We start from the raw sequence: 15,700 nt of genomic DNA on the forward strand, positions 1-15,700 counted from the left end.
AAGAAAAATGCTGAGCCAGCAATGGCAACGTAAAGGACTGTATAAGGGCTATATTCCATATTGTTAAGGAAGATAGATTGGGGAAATAATTAATGCAGCCAAGTTATTAATAACTCTTTGGTTGTCCTGCAGTACCAGAAGCTTAAGAAACCTATCTTATTGCTCCTATCTGTCCTCACAACTGATGATCTCTTGTTTAGGCTGCTGAGCTATCACAATAAGAGCAGTGCTTCCTTGTAGCCTGTGGTACCAGCACCCAGAATTCATCCATCTAGAAAAGAGAGAAGGAATCACTGCTACTGGAAAGGCTTCAACACCCAGGATGCCGAAGCCCCAAAGCAAGTTCAGTAGTGGAACGTTAGAAACTGCTGAAGCAAAGCACAAAATTATTCAGGTTCTCTTTCATTTGTCAGTAAATTGGATTAAGAGGTTCTGCAGGGGAATGTTTGTGTGTGGCAGGGTACCTAAAACAAATGTCCCCCTCAGAGACAACCACCTTGCATTGTCTTCCTGGAAGTAATTTGTGTTCATGTGACTGATCCAGGACCTCTCCCCTAAAATATTCCAGCAGGGAGGTGGTTGTCTCTGTTCCCTTGCAGAAGGTGTGCTGACACCCTGCCTCTGGAGCTTGCAAGCCAAATGTGTGTGTCCCACATTTCACCTCAACTTTGAAAGATGTATTTGATCAATGGGAATAATAGGCACAATTAAACATCTAACACACTTTTGCCAGTAGTGAAATGGAAGGGAGAGCAGCTCTTAGTCACTAATAGACTGGCCAGTGGCCAGTGTGAGAGCTCAGAGCTATAGAGATGGGACAATGTGGCCTCGTGGAACAGGGACTTGGCTGCTCTGTGTGGTTCTTTTCAGAGCTGTCATAGGGTGGATGGTCACACAGTAATTGCCTTGGTTAGTTTTCATTTGGTGCTTTGGATAGTAAAATGTTTTTGTAAAGGACGTGAAACCAGGATCATTATACCTTTTGTGATGTGGGGAGTTAATGGTAATGGTGAAATTACTTTGTCAAGTGGATATAACATCAGGGTGAAGTTGTTCTGACCCAGCTGAAATAAAAGGGAATTACACCATTAAAAACATGGGGGTCAGGATTTGCCCTTCAGGGTTTAAGTCTCAGTGTCTCTGAACCCAAGTGTTTCTGGAGTGCAAAATACTCAGTTACAAGGAGAATTTAGCAACATAATCATAGAACGATTAGGGTTGGAGGGGACCTTAAGGATCATCTAGTTCCAGATTATCAAATGCAATCATGACTGTTCTAATACATTTCTTTATTTCTTTCTGCAAGGTGGTGAGTCCCACATCTGTGGGCACTTTACACGAGGTCAGAACAAGGAACAGTTCCCATTCTCTTCAGGAAAGGATTCTGAAGGGGATAAATGGATGTGGCATGAGCTGCATGTCATGTAGTGTGAGGCACTTGGAATATTGTTATCTTTAGAACTAATTTCAAAAATTAATCTCACCTTTTAATATCCTGAAAGCAATGAGACTTCACCATTGATCTTACACCTGAGAAAAGGATAACAGAGGTGCAGAAAAGTCACTGATACTTCTGATAATTTTTATCACAGTGGTGAAGTAGCAGAGTGATAGAATTTTTCCCTGTGTACACCTTTGTGTAAACATTTAGGCACAAACAGATGTATCTGCATAGATAACTCCTTTTCCTCTCTGCTGTTATGCTGCTGGGAAGCACATTGCAGGGTTGGGACTTTTCAGAATATAAATTTATCAAGACCAGTATGATTAATTAATCAGTTGATCTGCTTAAGAAAACAGGAGAGCTACAAGACTATCGTTTTGTCAGGACTCTGTTAGTGTTAGAGCTGGGAAACAGTATTTTCACAAGGTCCCAAACTCAGTTTTAAATTATTCTCTTTGCTCACTTTTTAATGGAAAGGTAACTTTCCGGAATCTAGATCCCTTTTAAATGGAAAATGTGCAATATTATCTAAGGCAAGTATGAAGTTGATTTACTATGCATGATTTTTTCAGTTTGTACACATTCAGTATGGTTATATTTTTGCTCAGGATGTATATATATATATATATTTTTTTTTTCTGCTGAACTTTTCTCGATTGCTTTTTTTATCGGGTTTACAAATCAAATCAAACAGGTATATTGCAGAGCTCTGATATTATTTTCTCTGCTTATAGCACAATGTATTGAATTATGCTTGCTCATGTACTGCTGCTGCTATTCTCTCCAGATTGAGAGAGAATGACTGTGGGGGCTGTAAATTCACTTGGCTTCCAGCACCACTGGTTAAATCAAGAGCCCTATTCAGGCTAGAGAAGAGACAGAGCAAGTGTTCATTACACAAATCAATTTGGTCAAAAGTACAGCACAGTGGGTACTCAACCATTGCTCACATAATATTGTCAACTTAATCAAATAATGCCTAGAAGACATTCACAAGCTCTTTCCCTCTGAGAAATAACTTGATTGGTGCAGCAGGAAAAAACAGGTGCTGTTTTGAGCATTTTTTTTTTAAATTTAATGAGTGCTTTCTTTTTCTTTCTAAATTTAAAATCTCAAAGAGCTTTACCCTGTGTTGTATAGAGTATAAGACACTCAGCACATAAGTTTGCCATTAAACATGTTTAAGAAAATAATCTATTGCTTTTTTCCCCCCTTTCTTTTCTCCCTGTAAATATTTGCCAGGTTGTTCCTGCTAGAATTAGGCTGTTCTTCCTCTAGAGTTGGTGTGGGTTTAAAAGATGTACAACCAGTTATTATTTGTTTACAGATTGTAGAAGAATGATCAGGGCTTGGTAAAGCTTTTTCATATTCTTCTAACACAGCATATTTTCAGTTTGTCCAGGAAGAGATAAAAGGTTTAGTTCCATTTTAGTCATTGCTGCTGTTTATGTTCCATTCACTCCTTCAAAGCTGAGACTGAGGACAGCTGTTCTTTTTGTCGAGGTGTGCAAACAGCTCTTCTGTGACAGCATTTTATTACCTTGAAAACAGGCTTGGAGGGTGAAAGATTTTGTCTTCACCACCACTGTTTTGTAGAAAATGAAGGAGATTTGTCAGTGAAAAAGAACAGAGGGAAAGTGTAACACTTGCAATTCCAGTGTAAGAAACATTGCAGGGCTGACTGTCTTCAGTGATGGATGGAAAGGGCTACAGAAAATATGTATTAGCTGGGAAGGAGAATAGAATGGGTTTTTTCTGCCCCAAACATTGTACACAAGGCCCCCTCTGATTTCAGGTTCTCTGATTGTTGGTTTATTGCACGAGGTCCCTTTGCCACAAGTGCTAAAGATGGGAGGTGAGACTCCTGTGTCCAGTCAGGAGTAACCTGGGAAACGGGTTTGCACAGTGATTTTGCTGGATGAAGGTTTTAGAATGTATTTCTGAGTGAAATGTACTGAAAATTTGGATTAGTAAGGCCTGAAAAAAGGTGTGTGTGTGTGGGGGGGGGAGATATTTTCTCCAAATAGAAGATTTTCAAATTTATTGTATCCAGACGAACATCTTGTTCAGTAGTTTTCTTGACGTTTATAATGTTTTTAAATTCTCAGATAAAAGCTAGAAAGTGAAACCAGAAAAATTACTTCCAGAATTTTACTTCATTCTGAGGTCTTTAAGAACTTGAGTGAAGTCCTTTAAATAATAGGACTTTTCTGTTTCTAGAACTCAGATAAGGAAACAAACAAGCAAAAAGTATTTTTGTAAAGATAAAGAATTTCTTTAGAAAACAATAGGTATTAACTCCCCCGATGATGGATTTGGTTTGAAAATTTACCATATCTTTATAACAAAAGTATCTTTATGAAAAAAAAAAATCATTTTCTGTGAGATACCCTCTTTCATATGGATTTGTTTACCTGTAAGAATGGTTTCAATTTTCATTCTTACACGTAAGCCTGAAGTAAAGGGAGATCATCTTAATTTATTTCCCTGTAAGTGAGAATTTGGTCTTCTATTTCTTCATTCTGTATTTATAACTTTCATTATAAGTTTTAAGACTGTCATATGTTAAGATTCTTTAATATTTTATAGTTGCAAATACGTGGTGGAACAGGCACCAGAAAGCAGTCTGACTGCATGCAGGACTGAAGGGGTGTAGCAAGGATAATGCCATATACTAATTTCAATTAATTTTTAAAGAAATATCGAACACCTGTCTTCTTCAGTGAAAATATTCTCTTGAAATGTATTATGTATGTGTAAGGTAAATTGCATTCAAGTTCTGTGAGTGTACAGAGCTCAGAAACCGTGATTTTTCCAAAGCCAGCCTGTCCTCTGTCCTATGTGTGTTTTACCTCTTTGGTCTTACCTGGAAATTTTTGTGTTATCTTCATATTCCAATTTCAGTTTGCACTTATCCTGCTCCATATTTCCTAGGCACATCCATAGATTTCTGGGTGATAACATGCTTTGTGAAGAGACTGTTACATTTCCAAGCCTTTTAATATGTTTTAAATGGTTTAGTTCTGTTAATTCTGCCACAGGGATCTCGAAGGTTGTGTACATGTATAAAATGTGGATGACAGTGACTTTCTGAAGTCTCTGTTTTTCAGTCCTCACTGCCCAAACTCCGAGATATTCTTTGCTGAAAGTGTAAATTCGAGGCTTCTTAGAATAAAAATGGTAAAATAAAAATGGTTAAAAAGAAAAGTCACAGAAAATAACAGTACCTGGATTTGCCCACTTTACCCATAATTTGTAGCTCCTTCATTTTGACATCATCTTCAGAAACCTCACTGGATTTTGCTGACAGTGTCTCTGTTCAGCTACTTGGTAGGGAAGTTGCTCCCAGTGTTTTGGTATGTTAATAGTGCCTGGTTCAGCCCTCCCACTCATTTCTCATTATTTATATTAATACAAAGAACAGAAATTGCTTTTCCCAATTTGCATTTATACAGGATGCTGATTATGTAATTTCTTCCTGGGGCACCCTTTGTTCCTGAAGCTAAACAGCACCTTCAGAATTCTTTAATTCTCTTCTGATTAATCTAATTGACCTTAAATTCTTTCAGAGTGTTCTCTTTCAAGAGTTTCCAGTCTCTCATTCTCCTCCCCTCCACACCCCTTCTTGCTCTCATATACCAAATTTTCTTCATATTTCTCTCCTTTTAAGGCCTGGAAGTAGAAAGTAATCTCTGCGATGTCTGTGGATGGAACAGTTGCCTCAAAATATAAATTTTGAATTTTTGAGTTGATTTTAGATAACAGTGGGTCAGCATAGAACATTTTCATCTCTTAACAACTGTGTACCATGTTTAGTATTTAAATCACTAAAAATTTGTCAAGATAAATGATTTCAGTTTGTGGGACCCTCCCTGTGAGTTCAGGGAGTAGCAGGTGAAGAGATGTGCTGGCACTGGCTCAGTTTTAGGTTTACACTTGATCCCAGTTATTTGCTTGGATCACTTGAAAATCCTTCTTCAGTGCACACAAAAGTTCATATTTGTGTGTGAGTCTCATCACATCCCATGAAATGTAGATGCTGCTGATGGACTGATGCTGCTGCAGAAATAAGACCCTTTATTTGTGAAGTGTTTTTAGCACAGAATTATAAGCAATATAGATGTTTGTACTTTTAATTTGAGAACATTTCTATTTCCTGGGTAAGATGTTGTTCAATTTAACTTGCTAGAAGTCATTTTGTGTGTAGTTATTGCTGCTGTAAATGATGTATTCTGTTTGAGTTATTTTGCTTCCTCTTCAACAGGTTTGTTGGTACTAAAACTGTGTGGTAAGGTTTATTTTATTTAACCATTTTTATGTTGCTTCAACTGTTGTCTCTTAAAAGAAATTTCATACTAGCAGGAAATGGGCAATTTCTTCTTTTTATCTTCTTTTTTTTAAATGAAAAAAGTCAGAAAGGCAAACTGAACTGTAACATTAAACACAAGACAAGTGAGTATTTGGAAAAAGAATGAGGTCAGAAGGAAGAGGAAGGACAGAGAAAATAGAGTAGTAGCAGTTGTAAGATCATCCTGATAGTTTCATTCAACTATTTTCTTTTTCCTTCTATTCTTCCTAATCCCCTCTGCCAATGCAAATGAATAGGACTGTGCTGTTTTTACATACCTTTACAAAATCTTTTTCCACTGAATGTGTGCTGTACATGCAGTAATTCATTAGGCACTGTGGGATATAATTGAGGAACACAGATGAGAATTTCTGTAACATACTGATAGACCAGCATGGTTAGTTTTACTTTTTGGATGAAGGACATTATATTTTTCCCTAATCTCTCTGGAGATTTATAATTTTTTCCATAAATTGTAATACACAGCAGTGTCCTTCAGTTATTAAATGGAAGCATTTTAAAACCAGGGAACAGTGTCCCTGTTAGAAGCACCATGACATAATCTCATTTTAGCGAGAAAGAAAATCTGTACGACTTTGTTTCTGGGTCTCACTTTTCTGTCAGGCAACCTTCACCACTGATTAAACTTCTGTTCCCTCTCAAAACTCAAGGCCTTTTCCATAATGCTCACCATTTATCCAGGCAAAATGACCCTCTAGTGCCCATCAGCACTGCTTATGAAATGGCAACTAGATGTGATGTGTTACCTGCCTCCTGTGTAGAAGTCCCAGTGGCCTCTGAATGAAAGTACTAATCTGATTTGAAAGTGTCTGGCTTGCTTCTTTCTGCTAGTAAATCTCCATTTGGACATGGAGATTCAGTTTCTTCCATTGGCAAACAGGGATGAGGTTAAAGGGGCTCAACAGTCTTATAATATAGGGAGATATATTTGTTAATTATTTAAAAATAGCTCAGAAAATCTACAAGTAATAATCTGCTTGTTATTCTCCAGTTTATTCCAAATACATATTTATCACATGTGCTGTTGAGACAGACACAGAAATGGATTTGATTTTCATGTATTTAAACTTCTGGTATTCGTCAGTACCTTTGAGTAGATTTAACTGCTTTTCAGTAATTTTTTTTTTTTTGGAGAATTTAAGCCCACACCTTACATTAAAAATGACAGAAATACTTACAGTGTGCTTTATTTTGCTTTACCTTTTTAGCAGACAGATGATGCAGCACAGACCGATGGCCAGCAACAGACACAATCTTCTGAAAACACAGAAAACAAATCACAGCCAAAACGGCTTCACGTCTCAAATATACCATTCAGATTCCGGGATCCAGACCTTAGACAAATGTTTGGTGTAAGTGCTCATCATTTATTTGTTTCTTTTTTTATATTTACGTTGCAATAGGTATTTTAGGCGGCTGTGAGAGCTGGGTCTCTGATTTCGGCTGTTTAACCCTTTTCAGTAAAGAGTCTCTTTCCATCCATTTATAACCAAACATCCAGTCACAACTGAGAAAAGGAATTCTCCTGATTGTACTGTATGTGATGCAGTTGGTGTTTTGTGTTACATTCACAAAACTCTGTCTGTGTTGGCTTAAAATATTATATGCACACGTATTCCTGCTGTGCACATCTAGATTTACATACCTGTATTTATTAATTTTGATGTAAAATAGTCACTGTTTGACCTCGTGAGTAAGGGACTCGAATCTGTAGGAGGACGTGGACTGAATTTAAAAACAAAGTGGAGGAAAAGGAATCCTCACCCACCCCAGCAGGTTTCTGTAGATTCCTGAAGTTTTTGCTGGTATTTTTCTATAGGTCTCCCAATTTTTGCTTTCCCCCAGGCCCTTGGGTGCCTTCAGCACATTCCCTGTGTTTCACACATCTCAAATGTGCCACCAGTTTTAGGCTCATAACCACGAGAGTCTGGGCTGGGTTTCTCCTCTCTGTTCCAAGAGCTCTTAGATTTATTTTGAAATGTCACTAAATATTATCTAGCACTGGATCATCTATTAGAACCCACTTTTGCCTTTTCCAAGTTAGTACTCTTATGTATTTATGTTACTCTGGCTTTCTTATTTCTGATCACTAAAACTGCATTCTCTTCTGCATTACAGTTGGTTATTCAGTGCAGCATCAAGCACTTTGTGGCTCTAAACTTCTCTCCATCTTTCATGTTCAGTTCAGATTTTTAAGTTCTAATGTGTTTGTATGTGAATTAAGACATTGTGTTTCTCCATATTTATTTCTCTGAAGGAAACAATAACTGGAAAAAGAATCCTAGTGTAATATTGGGAAATGAGTGACTGTTCTGCTGTATCTGACTTGCTACAGGTTCTCTCCCCTGAATGCAGCTTACAGCTCATCAGCAAAATAGCAGAAGGCATAATAATTAACCCTCTGGAGGAAAATATGCAAATTTATTTAAACTAAACAAACCACTTAAAATAGATTTTATTTGAAGGTACATTAAATGAAAGGATTTTTTTTTTAAGTATTGCAGTAATTTATAAGTGAATAAAAACTACATTTCCTTTCAATTTCTGAGTCTCAGGTCTCAAAAGACTAACACTAGAGAATGGCTGGAGTTTTCCAGCTGACTTTCAGAATGACTTGGTAACAGTAAACTTTTATCTTCTGAATTGGTAGAAAAAAGAAATTCCTGCAAGTGTGAGGTGAAATATCAGTTATGAACTATGGTAGCACAGCATCATGACCCCGTTATACACAGAACAGCTGATCTTGGACATGGACACAAATACAACAGAGGAGGGTTGTTTAAACATTAAGTCAATGACTGCTTCTAGGCTGAAGTGGCAGTTAAAGCATTAATTAAATGGTGAATGCAAGAACATGAAATAAGCCAAGGGATAACAAGTGATGGTTGATTTTTCATAATCAAGTTGAAACTCTTTAATAAGCTAGAGAAGCAATACTGTCATTTCTGGCCTGTAATTGTTAATTATATCTTAAAAGTCTGAAGTACAGGCTCACTCTGCAGTTCCTGAGACTCCTGTTGGATGATTCTTCATTTGCCTGCCTTTAATTTCTGCCTTTTTGTTTAATATATTGGGTCACTTCCCAGTGTTAACACTGATCCACACTGCATGTTAATGATGTGTGAGATAACAGCAGTGACCCACTGATACAATTACAGTGTCACTGCACAAAGTGTGTCCTAACAGAAAGTGTTCCAACTAAACACTGCCCAAGTTCTAACTAAACACTGCCCAAGTCCAACATTTATTCCCTTCCTAAGACAAATCCAGTAGGGACTTTTTCTTTGGGATGGCACCTGTGGTCAGGTGTGAACAATGCCTAGAGAACTGAATGCTATTGTAAGGTCAGTAGGAATAACAGTTGCTACCAATATTATAACAAAAGTGCAGTTCTGAGCAGGGAAAAATCCCCCCAAAAGTAAGTATCCATTTTCTAGTTTTCCAAATTATACTCCAGTAAAACAAGAACTTTGTAGGGAGTAATGGTTACCCTTTTCAGCAAGGGTAGAAAGAAATCCTCATTTCCCAAAGCCAGCAACAAAACTCCCAACTGGTTTAATGTTATTCTTGTAAAATGTGAGTAACCAAATTCTTTTGCCTGTTCTGGAAAGCAGCAGAAAATCTTTTGATTTTTTTCCACTATATATGATGGAAATGTTGAAGTTATCTAATTTTCATGTACCTTTTCTATTTCTTTGCAGCAATTTGGTAAAATCTTAGATGTTGAAATTATTTTTAATGAGCGAGGCTCAAAGGTAAGCAGTTTAATTCACCTGTGGAATTTCTTTAATTTGTTTAAAATGCTTATGTGAATAAAAGGAAACAACTGCACTGCTTTTAAAAAATAATGTCTGAAATTTTATGTTAGTGAAAACATCATCTGAGCTGTCAGTCAGTTTTCTAAGCAGTACAAAAATGATTGGACTCATATCTTTTAAAGGGGGTAATTTTAGCTGCTCCAAACTGTCATCTGTTTTATGGGAATGTTGATTTCTGCTGTCCTTATTCTTCAAGGGTAATTATCTCGTTTATTTTATAAGATGAGTCCATACTTAAAGATATTTGTAGGCAGGTTTGTATTAGTACAGGTGTTTTTTTCCTTTATTGAAATGAAAGATGATAATGATACCTGATAACTATCCTCTTTAGTAATTAGCTGAGAAAATAATGTGATTGTTCCAGATTATCTAAGTGCAGATGTTTTCCTCTTTAGTTAAAGCCTTAGTACACCAACCCTTTGAAAACAATCTATTTTAACATTTATTTGATTAAGAGACTTCTAACTGTATTGCAAACATACATTTTTTTTTCTGAAAATTACTTTGCCTTAAATGCATACTTCAATTTATTTAGTATTTAAGAAATAAAGCAAGGTAGAAAGGCTGTGACTGCACTGGTGCAAAACTGCAGCCCAGTATGTTCACCTGTGATATCAGCTGCATTAGAGGGGTTTATGTGTATGTCATATGCATATATTTTTTCCTTTTCTTGCCATGTCAGACACACTGGGAAGTTTATTCACTAATGTTTGTCTTCCTGTAACTCATATATCATTTATTATTAGCAATGGAATTCTATTCCTGTTCTAAACATACCGTAATCTGTCATTTTTTTGAGAATCATATCTATCATAAATCTGTCTTAAATCAGATATATTTTAATTTTGTTAATATTTATGCTCTGAACATAAAGACTTCACTTTTTTTTTTTTTTTAACCTGAATAGAAGAGCTGAAATTTCGTGGTTTATTATTGAGACATTAATTAATCCCCTTTCTAGCCCAAACCCAGTTGGAACATTTATCACTTTTTGAGTAAACAGCTAAACTGGATGATTTTTGTGGCTTAGAATCCTCTACTCTGGCCAGAATTAATTATTGTTAAATTATGGCTATTCAGTAGCATTTGAAAACGATGTAGATTGTCCAGAACATTCTCCTGTTGGATAGTCTATAAATTTCCAAAGCTGTCTCACACTGGTCACCTTGGCTGGGTTGTGCTGAAGATGGAGTGGAGCTGAGCACACATTTCATGGGGTGGTGCTTTACACTTTTGTTCAGCCATAAAATCTTACACAGGTAGGGCTTTTCCACCACAGCTGCAGTGGGCTGTGTGAGGCTTTTTTAAATTATTTGGGGAGTGGGATGAGGAGGTGTTTCTGAATTGAGTTTTTGGGGGATGGCACTAGAAGGTGTTTCTGAATCGGGTTTGTTTGGTTTTTTTTAATGGTGATCTTGCCATACTGAAAACATCCTGTTGCCTTGTGCTAAACCCAAGGTCTGAAAAAAGAATTTCAGAAGGAAGAGGTTTTCCTAGGTGGGCTTGTAATGTCAAGATCTCTTATTAAATATCCCTGCACTCTCAGTGCTGCAGTGGTGCATCCCAGCTGTCTCCAAGTGAGCTGCTCAAGATGCCTAAAGCAGTTCTGTGATGCATCTCATGGCTCATGTCTGCTCCCTTTCACCTTGGTTAGAGTTATTTCACACAGTATTTTGATTTGCAGAAGTACCTTTAGATTCTCTCAATTAAATAGAAAGTTTTTTTAAAAAAATATTAGGAATAAGAGGGACATCTTTTTTTTGTTCTATTTTTATTTATTTATTTATTTTAATCTGATCATTTCGTGTCCATTCTGTAGGAATTAAGATGCACCAGATTAAACTCCCATTCCTGGCAGTGCTTATCTATGTTTTCATAAAATCCCACTGAAACTGAAAGGACTACTAAGTGGTTTCAAACTGAGTACAGGTAACAAAGTTTGCAGGATCAGAATTCGAAATTGTTTCTAGCTGCAGTTTGGCATAAGAATTGCTAGAATATGTTTTTGTTTCTGTTTGTTTTTCTTTCTTTTTGTTCTAATAGTTAATGTCTTAAAAGATTCTTACAAAACCAACAGAAGTAGGTTCATTCTCATGCCATAATAGCTAGTAAAAATGGAATTACATATTAAAAAAACCCATGACATTAGAACACCACCATAAAATGGTTTTGAAGAAGGGAGTCCTTCCATAAAAGCAAACCCTAAAATAATGCAAGTTTCACAGGACAAATTTCTGTCTGTTTGGGTGCATAATAATAATGAAGATAACTTTGCTAAAATTGTATGGCAACACTGATGACTTTTAAATTTTTGTCCATTTTCTATGAGTTATAAATTAATGCTCTAGACAGCTACATGTACACTTTCAGAAATCTGTTTGTGTGTGTATGTATTAGCATATCCCTAGAATATATTAATATGTATTTCTTCAAACAAGAACTCCAAAGCACCTCCCAAATTAAATCAGAACCTTCTCACATACTAACTTGGCTATTATTAAATCACTTGACGGATTTGAAAAGTAAAATGTATTTATTTACATTACCAGTTGATAAAATACATGGTACACTACAATAGAGCAACTGTTAACTCAGCTGCATATAAAATTGATGTTCAAGTGTTCATGTAGGTATTTGAATGTGTGATGAGTGAATCTATGTTCTGTTCTTGAGTTTCTCTGTCAGCTAGGTAAGGTTAAAGATTTGCATAAATAATAAGAGCCTAATTTAAATGGTGTTGATTATGAGAATAAGTACAACATAAGGAATTGAAAAATTACAATGAGTATTATTTTCAGAGTCTTTGAAGTTCCTGTCTTATCTTGGCTTGTGGCTCCACTTTGTATCTTTTTCTCATTTTTTTAGTATAATTAGGTTTTTATCTTTCCCTTTAGTTGTTTGAACAAAAATTAGCAGGTAGTGCTGTTGTGAGCTAAGGAGACTGATGGAAAATTTTGACTGAACAACTCCCACCAAATTTTTGCAATTCTGAGAAGAGACAATTGCTCAGCCAAGAGAAGAGGGGAGAACAAGCAGAATTGGGGGAATTTGTGCTGTTGCACGGTTGGGCTCCTTGGATCCATGGATCCGGTGATGTTTTCTGCTGTGAGATTTTCTTAACAGCATCTTAAATTGGGGGCTTTTTTTTTTTTTTTTTTTACAGAGCTTTAACAAGATGGGAGGAAGCAGTTGTAGAAGAAATAAAAATTTCAAGTTGAGGATGGGTTTAGGTATAAGAAAAGCCCTGTGCTGGCATCTAAACCGTGGGGATTAGTGCTGAGGAGGGGGATTTACTTTCTTTCAACGCTCCCGGTGCTTTGGGCAAAAGAGAGTTACGTCTTCAGTGTCTTGTGACAGGAGAGGTCATGGCCTTGTGCTAAAATTGAGGAGGGCAGTGTGGAGAAAATGTGTGGAATCAGGTGTTCTGACAGTGGCTTCAGCTGGGAGTGGAGCTGCTGACAGAGCAGCGCTCAGCTCGGGCTTCAGGCTGGGTTTAGAAGGGGAAAAAAAGAAGGAACAATGTCTTTAAGCTGCTTTGAAGAGAATGAAACAGAAAGCACTGCTGAACATAAATGTCGGTGTTTGTATTATAAATAGGCATAAATAAATGAGTTCTTAGAGTAGGTAAAATAACCCAAATAAATCCAAATAACAAAGATAATGATCCTGATAGCTACTTAACTTTTTTGGCTGATTCTTGATTAATTAGTTTTGTTCATACCCATTGTTTTTTCTCACTGCTTGGTGTCAGTTTTACCTTAGTTTGATATTTGGTCTCCTCTTTGTACAAAATGTGTGAATAAATGTATAAATGCCTTCCTTTTTCTTTTGTACCATTTTTTTCAATCAATCACTGTGTATAACAGGTAGTACTGAAGAAAGTGGGTGAACACTGATCCCAAAACTGAGTGAGGGGCAGTTGTGATTGTGAAATATTGAGAATGCAGAAGTGTGTTTGTTTGGATAACTTTGGGGGAGGCATGCAAAGAAAGGCACTGTAGTGCTAATGCAAGAATTACTTCAAAGGGTTGGTGTATGTTTCTAAAATGTTCTTGGGTGTCTGATTTTTTTTTTTCCAAAATATTTGCCATTTCAAACAGTGTTTGATTTAACTTAGCACACAAAAGGAATTTTAGTAGGATTGGGAGTGTTTGTTTTAGCTTAATATTATAAAGGAGACCATTTGTCATAAGCAGAATTTTAGGTTTGTCAGGTGTTCTGCTGTCCCACTAACATGGGATTCTGAGGTTTTACCAGTTGCATGTTTGTATGTGGAAAGTAATAAGCAGAACTAGTAAATGAAGCAGTTAAACTTATTTAAAACGTTTGCATTTTTCTTCCTTTATCAGAATTTCTTTTTCTATTCACATCATGTGATTTTCTTTGCTCTGTTAATACAAGAAAGTTTATACTTTGTTCTAAAAGTACTTTTGTTTGGTTGGTGGTTTTCTTTTCTCTTTTTTTTTTTTCTTTTATAAAAAAATAAGTAAAGGCTGTATAGTTTGACAAAAGTTTAAGTTACCCTAGTGTTGCATGGGAACAATGTTTCTTATGATCACAACAGCATGATTAAGTAGGCAATGTTTAGAGTATATTGACATTCAGTGTTGAATTTTGTGCACATGTTTTTTATTTCGTTGAGATATCTGCATGTCATTAAAATGTGGTTCATTTTCTTTTCTCATTAGTTCATTTTTTTCTATGTGGAGACACTGTAATTTATTTTAATTTCATTTTCTTATTGTTAGATTTATTTTTCCTCTGTAGTGACATGTAGAAAGGTATTTTTGGTATCATTCTTTGACTTTCTCAGAGGGTATTATCTAACTGATGGCAGAAAAAAAAAAAAAATTTGTTCACATTTGTCGCTTATTTATTGCACATCTCGATACGATTATAATTTTTTCTAATTTGCATGTTACAGAAATGAAGCGAGGACGAGACAATATTAAATTAAAGAGAGAGAGAGAGAGAGAGAGAACATAAGCAAACAAGTGGTCATTGACTGAAATAATAATGTGCATGTTGTTTTCCCCCCTTCTCCCTCCTGCATGCAGGGATTTGGTTTCGTAACTTTCGAAAATAGTGCTGATGCGGACAGGGCGAGGGAGAAATTACACGGCACCGTGGTAGAGGGCCGTAAAATCGAGGTGCATGTTCAAAATATTTTCCTTTTCATCTTTTTTATAAATGTCTGCTTCACTCTCATTTGTTGTTTCAGATGCATCATTGGTGTCTTCTGTGTGCTCCCCCTTTCCCCTTCCCATTGTTTATATATATATATTTATATATAAAGAGAGAGAATCTGGCCTTACTTGGGTTTTTTATTATGATTTCTTTTGTAATTATTATTATTATTATTATTGTTGTTATCGTTACTGCTGAAAGGTGGATGAGAGAATTAAAAAAAAAATGAAAGCTTTAATATTTTGAAGTTATTATTTTGGATGTTTTGTAAATCGATGGGTGCAGTAGATTCCAAAAAACAGCCAACAACAACAACAAAAAAAAATTAAAAAAAAAATTGAGAACAACAACAAAAAAAAAAAGTGTGACAGACAAAACAAAAACAAACAAAAGGTTGGTTTTTTTCTTTTTCTTTGTTTTCTTTCTCTTTTTTTCTTTCTTTTTTTTCTTTTTTTTTTTTTTTTTTTTTTTTTTTTTTTTTTTTTTTTTGCTGCAGGGTTGATGCGGGATCCACAGTGGCTTTCCAAACAAATTCAGATTGGGAAAGAAGCATCCAAAAGATAAAAAAATTTAAGAAATTAAAAAAAAACAAACACAAAACCAGGCTAGAGAACGACCAATTTAAACACTTAATTTGATGGAAGCCATGAGGTGGCTTGGGTGGCCTGAGCCACCCCTGTCTCTATAAAAAACCAGCAGCAACGCGTTTTCTCCTACCACTGGATCCCCTTCAACACTGCCCTCAGTCGTCTCTGTTAGAATTTTTAAAAAAAAAGAAAAAAAAAAAGAAAAAAAAAAAGAAAAAAAAAATTACCAATTGAAAATGCTGTCGTCTTTTGAGTAAGATGTTGCATATTTTGCCTTTTCATTTTCCCCCCTTCG

The 15,700-nt window shown here is 35.9% G+C and overlaps 1 protein-coding gene across 34 annotated transcripts in view; it reads left to right on the forward strand.

The window, feature by feature from the left end:
* Positions 1 to 15,700, forward strand: part of RBFOX1 (RNA binding fox-1 homolog 1) — a 1,157,213-nt gene that overhangs the window by 1,054,700 nt on the left and 86,813 nt on the right. For all 34 annotated transcript variants that reach the window (XM_032703684.1, XM_032703685.1, XM_032703682.1 and 31 more), the window contains 3 exons: positions 7,022 to 7,165; positions 9,515 to 9,568; positions 14,689 to 14,781. In XM_032703684.1, coding sequence (XP_032559575.1) covers positions 7,022 to 7,165; positions 9,515 to 9,568; positions 14,689 to 14,781 — 291 coding nt within the window. The remainder of the gene's footprint in view (positions 1 to 7,021; positions 7,166 to 9,514; positions 9,569 to 14,688; positions 14,782 to 15,700) is intronic.

The sequence above is a fragment of the Chiroxiphia lanceolata genome, chromosome 16 (assembly GCF_009829145.1).
Source record: "Chiroxiphia lanceolata isolate bChiLan1 chromosome 16, bChiLan1.pri, whole genome shotgun sequence".
Lineage (NCBI taxonomy): Eukaryota > Metazoa > Chordata > Aves > Passeriformes > Pipridae > Chiroxiphia > Chiroxiphia lanceolata.